The 8,563-nt window shown below is 45.8% G+C and overlaps 1 protein-coding gene across 2 annotated transcripts; it reads right to left on the bottom strand.

Annotated features, from left to right (window-relative positions):
• Window positions 1-875: 875 nt before the first annotated feature.
• On the bottom strand, window positions 876-8,457 carry PA2G4 (proliferation-associated 2G4). Of its 2 annotated transcripts, none has more exons than XM_055577513.1 (13): window positions 8,096-8,457; window positions 6,181-6,309; window positions 5,820-5,925; window positions 5,658-5,727; window positions 5,308-5,400; window positions 3,796-3,859; window positions 3,473-3,569; window positions 3,245-3,323; window positions 3,027-3,160; window positions 2,647-2,741; window positions 2,416-2,543; window positions 2,207-2,260; window positions 876-1,993 (listed from the first exon to the last, which is right to left on the bottom strand). In XM_055577513.1, exons 1-13 carry the CDS (start codon window positions 8,181-8,183, stop codon window positions 1,928-1,930), a joined length of 1,203 nt encoding a protein of 400 aa, XP_055433488.1. In that variant the 5' UTR covers window positions 8,184-8,457; the 3' UTR covers window positions 876-1,927. The 2 variants fall into 2 exon arrangements, with proteins under 2 accessions (XP_055433488.1, XP_055433494.1); XM_055577519.1 differs by having other exon boundaries at window positions 3,473-3,551; window positions 8,096-8,456.
• Between the last annotated feature and the right edge of the window lie 106 nt (window positions 8,458-8,563).

Here is an 8,563-nt window from a genome sequence, read left to right as displayed (position 1 = left end):
CCTCAGGGTGGCTTGAAAAAATGCGTTAACGCTAAAGGCATTCTTCCTGGCTTCCTAAACCAAGATAATCACTTTGCTTTTTTTTTTTTTTTGCAATAAACATTCAGTTCAGTTCAGTTCAGTTCAGTTCACTCAGTCGTGTCCGACTCTTTGCAAACCCATGAATCGCAGCAGGCCAGGCCTCCCTGACCATCAACTCCCAGAGTTCACTCAAACTCACATCCATCAAGTCGGTGATGCCATCCAGCCATCTCATCCTCTGTCGTCGCCTTTTCCTCCTGCCCCCAATCTCTCCCAGCATCAGAGTCTTTTCCAATGAGTCAGCTCTTCACATGAGGTGGCAAAAGTACTGGAGTTTCAGCTTTAGCATCATTCCTTCCAAAAAACACCCAGGACTGATCTTTAGAATGGACTGGTTGGATCTCCTTGCAGTCCAAGGGACTCTCAAACGTCTTCAACACCACAGTTCAAAAGCATCAATTCTTTGGCGCTCAGCTTTCTTCACAGTCCAACTCTCACATCCATACATTAAGTGTTCTAAATAGTGTCAGCACTAAGGGCTGTTTTTACTTCAGAAAACTAGACCAAACTCCCATAGAAAATGTACTGTTAAATCACAAAATCCAGGATTTTTATGTCTTCCCCCAACCCAAGGTATTCAGTATTTTAGAAAACTGGTTCCAGGGATTTCCCTGGCAGTCCAGTGGTTTCGATTCCATGCTTCCACTGCAGGGGGTACAGGTTTGATCCTTGGTTGGAAAACCAAGATCCTGCATGACATGAGGCAAGGCCAAAAAACCCCCAAAAACTGGTTCCACATGATTTCAGCTCACTCTCCCACCACCATCAAATAAGAGCAGCATACAGACACATGATTATGAGCAAATCCAAATTTATTTTAATGCCATGTCATTTTCAATGTGTTTAAAAACCTCATAAGTTAGTGGGAGCCCTAGTTCCCTGGGACAGCATGCCAGAGGTACTGAAAGGTCACCTTTCTCTCCAAACCCCTAGCCATTAATCCAAGTCCACAGCTTCAGAAAGCCAGGAGTTTTGTCTCTTCAGTCTGCTCCTCTGGTTACGCATCTTTCTTTCAAGGAAGGGAGGTCAAAATATTTCAAACAGGGACAAAACCACAGTGGAGCTTCCAGCTCAGGTTTCTAAGATGGAGCAAGGTAAGAACCCCACTGACTTCAAAGAAATGGACAAGGTTGAGATGGGTTACTTCTTTACAGCCTTGTGGAGGGAGGAAACACTGTCCTGTAGAACAAAACTGACTACAAAGATTTACAAATGAGGATCCAATTGACAGATGAGAATCCATTGGTAAATGCAGGCTCCAGCTCCTAAAAATGGGAGGGGCCTGGCTCGACAGCCTGGATCATAAAAGGAATCGGCCACATGTGAAGAAAAATAGTCTGAAGAATAGCTCCTCTCTATTTTGAGGCCTGATAAAAGACTTGGGGAAAGTGGGAACAGAGAAAGGAACAAGCCCCAACAGATGGGAAAATGCTGACACTGGAGTGGTATAAAAAAATTTCATCTGAGTTTTTATAGTGGTGGTGGCTGTTAGCCTCCTCCCGTTCTGTTGTAGGGCCATAAACCTTGACCAAGCAGAGAATAGTAGAAAAAGGCTAGAAAGAGGGGCTTGAAAACAATGGATTTTGACTCCTGATTTTATTATTCAATTTCTCTTTTCTATTTAAAGTAGTCTTCGGTGGCTGGGAAGCCTGGCCTCCCAAGACCAGAGTCAGTTGGAGCTGGTTGTTGTTGGAAGGGGACTGGGATAGGGGACTGGGAGGAGGACAGGGAGACCCCGCTCTGCTCGCGGTCCTGGGTGGAGAAGTCGAACTGCACTTCACAGAGCCTGGGGTGTGGTGGGAAGGGGATGAGGCAGGAGTGACAAGCTGGGGGGATGGGACCCACCTCAGTCCCCAGCTTCATTCTCTTCTAAAGTTTCCCCACTGGTAGCATTCTCTGCAGTCTTAGAGGCCTACATTCATGGAAAGGAGAGAAGATGTGTCAGTTTTCAATAACTTAGGGTACTGTCTGGGGGACCAAGGACAAGAATATTCCTAATTCTCTAGGTCAGGGCTGAGATGGGGAGAAATAAGGACATATCGACACCTATATCCCCACCATGACCCAGGAAGGTGAATAAAGATGATCAGGTTCACCCCACCAGGAAGGGATGATCGTAACAAACCTTCTTTTTTTTCTTTTTCTGGGTTTTCCGACTTGCAGAACTCTGGAGGAGTGCCTGCAAAACAGAAGAAGGAAAACAAATTTTGAGGAACATGGAGCAAATGCCAAGTGCTACTCTTGGCACTGTAGCTCTTCTCGGGACTTCCCGTCCCTCAGTCCTCACTCCCCAACAAAGTGCCACGTCCCTGCTCCTTTCCATCACATACTAACCTTGAGCTCTGCATCCTGGACCTCCATCTCAGACTTGTAAAGGTCAGGCTCAAAAGGACCACTGGTTATCCGCATGGGGCCATTGGGCATAAGCAGAACTGTAAATTTAAACTGGGCAACAAATTCACCTATGAGAGAAACAAAGTGTTTTGACAGAATGTCCCCTTGCCTTCAAGGAGAAGGGGACCATAATTGGGGGCTTCAAACTACAACTCTCTTCTCAGAACTCACCCTCCTTCTCATAGAGAACATTAAATGGTTGTAGCAGTTCATGTTTGGCGCACTCCACCACACCCATGCGGGCCTTCTTCTCATCTTCAAATGCTCTGGGGAGGGAAAGACAAATTCAGGTATCCTTAACTCCCTGTCATGTCTTACCACTTTGTTCCTGTTTTTAAATTACTCCTACCCTCAGGCAGAAATCATGTGTAGGATTGTTTTTACACTACTTCCTATGAGAGGGAGAAAGAAGGCATGCACGCAGGCTGGAGCTACAAGTCTAGGTAGAAGAGGGAAGGAGGGCAAGCGGGGTAGGGGAAGGAAAGAGATCTGGTTGTATGGTCTACGGGTCAGACTGTTCCAAGTCCTGTCCTCGCTAAGTGCAGTAGTACCTTAAAGTAAAGGGCATGGCATCAAAACGCCTTTCGACCTCACTGAAGAAGGCACGGGAAGTTTTCATTTTCAGGCCATACTGCTTAGAGGGGTCTCTCTTGTAAATGGTGGTTCTCTGTCCTGCATCCTTGGCCTATAAAAGATCACATCTGATCTAGTGCTCTTGGAACCCACCCGCAGCCTCCCCTCTCTGCCGGCTCTGGTAAACGTTCATCACCTTGCCCTCTCCTGAGCTGACGAGAACATCCACAGCATATACTTCATGTACCTCAAATTCAGCTTTTTCATGGTCCTTCCTAAAAGGAACAGAAAGGGAACAATAAGGAGCAATAAGTGGTTCCTGGAGCTTAGAAGAGAAGGTGGATAAGATTAGCCTGGAGTATGGAAGAAGTTCATAACTAGTCTTATACGACAGAAGGTGGAGGGTGGGATACAGGGCACCTACTTTTGCTGGTCTGTGGGATTCTGGATAATGGTTTTCTCTCCATCAATGACATGCTGCTTCAACTGGTGTGACAGCATACCTGTAGAGAGGACAAAGCCTGTGGTACCACTCATCTAGAATCCCCAAAGGTTTCCAACCCACCTACCCAAGTAGAACCACGGAGCAGGCAATGAGAGCAAAGTGCCCAGCTATGGAAACTCGGGGCACTGAGGTTTGGGGCTTGGATTATGCCAGAGCCAGGATGGATGCTCAAGGGAACAAAAGTCTTAATTCTGCTAAACCACTCATACTGAGACCCTCAACCCCACTATCTGAAGTCTCACCTTCTATTGGTGTGCAATTAAATGAGTGGGCAACTTTGTTCCAGGCTTCTGTCACTTGTGTGTTCTAGAAGTACAAGATCAAATAAAACGTAAAATACCAGGAGCTAGTAAGTTGTCTACTATGAGAAGCAGCAGCACAAAAGAACTGAGTTCTAACATCCTCCAGCATATGCAATGATTCTCAGTAATTTTTCATTTCATAGCCCTAGCATCCTACAACCTAGAAATCAAATTTGCATACCATTTTACAAAGCGCTATCACAAAGATGGTCTACTTAGACAACAATTCTGCAAGGTGACTAGTGCCAACAATTCTGTATGGTAATCTACATCCTAATCTGGAGGAGGAAACTGAGGCTCAGAAGGGTTACATGATTTGCTCAAGGTTAAACCAGTTAACCAAAAGAACCTGGTATAAACCCAGGTTTTCAGATCACACTGTTCAGTCCATGATACCTGGCATTCTAACCTGTTGAAAGGGTACAGAAAGTTTTATTTTCCCCTCTACCTCTTTCAATCATGAGCTGATCCTCACCTAAATTATAGTTAAGAAAAAAAGGAAAGTGAATTTCCAATCATAGTTATTATTAAACTACATGTCAGGTACTGTGATAATCACTTTATATGGATCATCTCAATCTTCACAACCCTGTGAGAATGAGGCACAATTTAATATTCCCCACTTTATAGATGAGGAAATTTTGAAGTTACTTCATTTTAAATCAGTAGTGGGTGGTAATGGCATGAGAATCCAGAAAGTCTCATGTCATAGTTAGACAACAGCCACTACATTAATAGTATCTTCCAACAATAGTAAGCATATAAATAATAAAAATAATCAATGTGTAAAATAATAATAGCTAACAAAAGGGTTAACTATGTGCCAGGTACTGTTCAAAGTGCTTTATAATAGCTCTTTGATAGATACCACCGCAAGAAAACTACAACAGAGGCTGAAGTAAAAACGATGCAATTAAGTGATAATGGGGACAAACGGATGAAAAGGGTGAAGAGCACAGAGAAAGAGGATGCTTTACGTATTGAACAGGTTCTGAAATCTAAGTGTTAGACAAAGTCTCCACTAGTAGTCTAACATGTTATTGTATGAATTCATGAGAAATTTATGATCCCTGAACTTCCTAATATTGTCTTGCAAGGGTCTTTGGCCTTTCTTTGCCACCAATTTACTGGTACTATTATTATTTTTGTGTTATAAGCTCTTAAAACTTAGTTTTAATCTGTTTTATTGAGCTATCTATCTCAAATTATTTCCAGGAACAATACACATCCAAAACATGAAAAAGGAAGGATCTCTATAGGCTCCATGAGAAAGGGACCACCCATCCCCTTACAGAGAGCATCATACCACCAAAGGTAGGCACTAAGATTTAACAGCTCTTCGGTTTTAACTCTTTAAACTCTTTAGTTCCTTCTCTTTCAGTACAGAATAGCAGTACATCCTGAATGCATCTTTGGCTCTATCAAACTTTGGACTTGGACTAAATAGCTCACCTGATTTCCAGGTTTGACCAGGCGGAGGGCAGCTTCAGCACAAAGGTGAGCTGCCTTAATGACGTCTGCTTTCCGCCCTGTTACTTGGGTCCCCTGTAGAGGAGGAAACGCAGTCAGTGCCTTCCTGAAAAGCTGATCAGTTAATATCTGTGTGTCCATTATGTATCCAGTGCTCAGGAGAGAAAACACCCTTTCCCCTGTTATTTCTCTAGAGACTCTCAAAACTTAATGTGGTGGTAGTAGGTGAGGATAAGAGGCAGCAGTGGGGGGAAAAAAAAAAAACAAACCAGCAGCAGTGGGCCCTCCCCAGCTCCCCACTGCCTGAATAGAGTTCAAAGCAGTCCACCTACCTGAGCTACATCAACCACAAAAGTGTGAGCCACATTAGCGATGAAGCCATCCACATGGACCCCAAGGTCACTGAAAGGCAAGAGCAGAGTACAGCATTAGCAACTGGCACTATTGTGAATGCCGAGGAAAAAGACAAGTGCTCTAAAATGGTTTAAGCTTACATTTTTACCAAGTCACCTTCCTTGAGAATATAGTCCTGGTCGCTCTTCAAAGGGGAGAAGTGACATACACAGTTATTTACTGAAATGCTGGTGGGAAAGGCAATACCTGTAAAGAGACAATCAGCCTTACTGCCCTGCTTGCTCTCTCGGAACCCTCCTGCCCCTCCGAAAAATGAATGGATTTTCTTCAGGGTCTTGTTTAAGTTTGGTCAGTCTGGATTGAGTGGGAAACTGAATTCCCCTTGCCATTCCAATTCCAAATATCTCAACCAGTGCTGGGGTAAAGGTTGGATTATTACAATAAAACAGAACTCAATAAGGGTGAAACTTAGTTAATTAGTAGGGGATTTTTTTTTTTTACCTTTCTTCATTTCTTTTTCTTTTTTGAAAATCTTCCCCGTTTCTTCCATTATCATGGCATCACCTTTCTCACACAGGCTCAGTACCGACACACCTGAACAGGATGCTTCCACCAAAGACCGAAGTACCCCTGGGAACAGAATCCCATGTATCAGTCCTGAATGTGTTGTCTAAGTTAACGTCCAAGAAACACCTAGAAGTTGGACTTAGAGTTTCTGAGTCCAACTTAGAAATATTCCCTAGTACCACTGCTCTAAGGATAAAAAAAAGGAATATGTTTTGCCTCTTAGAATGTACCTGTCATCTCTATAAATCTCTACCTTCCTTTCCTTAACTTAAAAAATCCAACACTCCCTCCCCTCCTTTATATAGTGTGACAGCTAGGTATGCACCACCTGTCTCCTAAGGCAAGGGAGACTTTCCAAAGATGATACCTGTGGTATGGTAGGACAGATTTATGAACTTCAAGGGCATTCTCACCAAGATATCCAACACATGCAAAGCAGACTGGAGGAAATTTATATGCATCAAGGACAACACGAAGGTAGACATACAATTGCTGACTCTAAGCTGATGCGTTGTTAAATGCTACCTTCTTCCTTTCCCAGACACCCCAATTAGGGGGTGTTAGTAATCTCAATTTATGCAGACTTATTTCATCAAATAACAAGTCAAGAAGACTTAACCTAGGTCTCCGGGCTCAAAGAAGTATGTGACCCAAAAGAGTTTCAAACTGGTACTGGGATTCACAGGTGCCTCAGAAGTTATAAACTGCAAGAGGAAAAATTGTTTTTTCTGATTTAAACCACTACATATCCATTGTGTTACAAAGCATTTATTCTGTTCACCGATACCCTCTCCATGGTCCATCGTGGATTCAGATTTTATTTTTGTGAACCAAGTTTTGGTGGTTCTTTGAAAGTTTGAAAAACTCAGATTTTCAGTCACAGGATCAAAAGCATCCTAAATGCCTATCTTTACTGTCAGAACCATTTAAAAGCCCAAAGACAAGCATTTTGTGTCCCCTAACTGGGTTTTTAATTGGAAAGAGAGAAAACAGAAAGCGAGACATCTGCAGAGAGTGCCAGGCAGCTGCTGAGAAAGTCAAGAGCACAATCTTATTAAGGATGACTTCTGAGATTCTAACTTCAGGCCCCCTTTAACAGCACTCTTCAGAGGTTTGACTGGCTGGGGTGAGGAGGACCTCAAAACACTCCTAAAGTTGTTAAACACCTAAGATCAAATTAGACGACTAACTAAAGCCAACTCCGCAGGTTGGAGGTACAATGAACAACTTCAAGAACAGTCAAACAAGAGTTACGGGGTGCTCTCTAAAGGTCCCTGAGTTGGCCCTAGAGTAGAAGGCGGCCCCCACCAGGGAAGGAGTTGAAGAACGAAAGACTACACAAAGCACGTGGTAGGCAAGCTGGTGTCAGGGACATAGCGGAGAAAGGTAGCCGGCGAGCCGCAGGGGACTTGGCAACACGTGCCGGCCAGGCTCCTGACGGCGGGGAGCCGCAACAAAATAGAAGCACTTCCTTTTCGAGGTGGTCTCGCTGCCACCAATATCAGAGACAGAAATCTGAACTGAAAGGTGAGGGGCAGGAGGTACACCTCGCCTCCTTACCAACGGCCTAGGGTCGGAGCTGGCCAGGGGCCCAGCTCTGATCTTCTCCCAGCCGCCCTGCCGACCGTCCGCCAGCATCTCCAGAGACTCCAGCCCAGGCCCAGCCTCTCGGGTCCCAGGCGCGACACGGAGCCTCCCCACCACGCCACCTCCAGCAGACCTGAACTGGGCCCTCAGTAACCCACACTGCGTGACCCCACCGCTCCAGCCCTCAGAAGCCAACCCATCACCGTCTCCTTTGACTCTCCCTTCCCAGCCTCGATATCCGGACCCCTGAGGCCGCACTCACGGTTAGCAATGTCGCCCCCCATCTTATACTTGGTCACGACCAGGTCCTCGGCGATAGTTTGCTCCTGTTGCTCGTCCTCGCCCGACATCTTCCCACCACCACTGCAGCCTCGTTTCTCTTGAGTCGCCGCCTCTGTCGCCCTTCTCAGCCACAAGCTGTGGTCAGAACCCCTTCGATCCGCGAGGAGACCGCGAGCAAAAGCGCGAGCAAGCTAGGGAGCGGGAGGGCGGGCGAGAGCGAGAAACTGCGAACGCGCGGGCTGAGGCGCAGGGCACGCTGGGACAACGAGTCCCTCCTACTGCCAGCCCCTAGCCGTCCTCGCGGACTGCCGAACTACAATCCCCAGCATGCTTTTCGCGCCCCTAAGCCAGGCCCTGGGGCCTTGCCCTCCGAGAGCCTCGCACGCTGGAATCGCCGAGCACGCTGGGAAGGGTCAGGCTCCGGCGGGAAGGCGGAGCCGTTGGAAAG

This window comes from Bubalus kerabau, chromosome 1 (genome assembly GCF_029407905.1).
Source record: "Bubalus kerabau isolate K-KA32 ecotype Philippines breed swamp buffalo chromosome 1, PCC_UOA_SB_1v2, whole genome shotgun sequence".
Lineage (NCBI taxonomy): Eukaryota > Metazoa > Chordata > Mammalia > Artiodactyla > Bovidae > Bubalus > Bubalus kerabau.
The sequence above is the reverse complement of the archived record's forward strand: the minus strand, read 5'-3'. Positions and strand labels throughout refer to the sequence as shown.

Bases quoted from the DNA above. Each gene is read 5' to 3' on its own strand.
- PA2G4 (XM_055577513.1), bottom strand. From the start codon at position 8,183: ATGTCGGGCGAGGACGAGCAACAGGAGCAAACTATCGCCGAGGACCTG. The intron at 6,310-8,095 runs GTGAGTGCGGCC...TTCTGTTCCCAG, and splicing joins GGGGGGCGACATTGCTAACC to GGGTACTTCGGTCTTTGGTG. The intron at 3,860-5,307 runs GTGAGCTATTTA...TTGTACTTCTAG, and splicing joins TGGTCAAACCTGGAAATCAG to AACACACAAGTGACAGAAGC.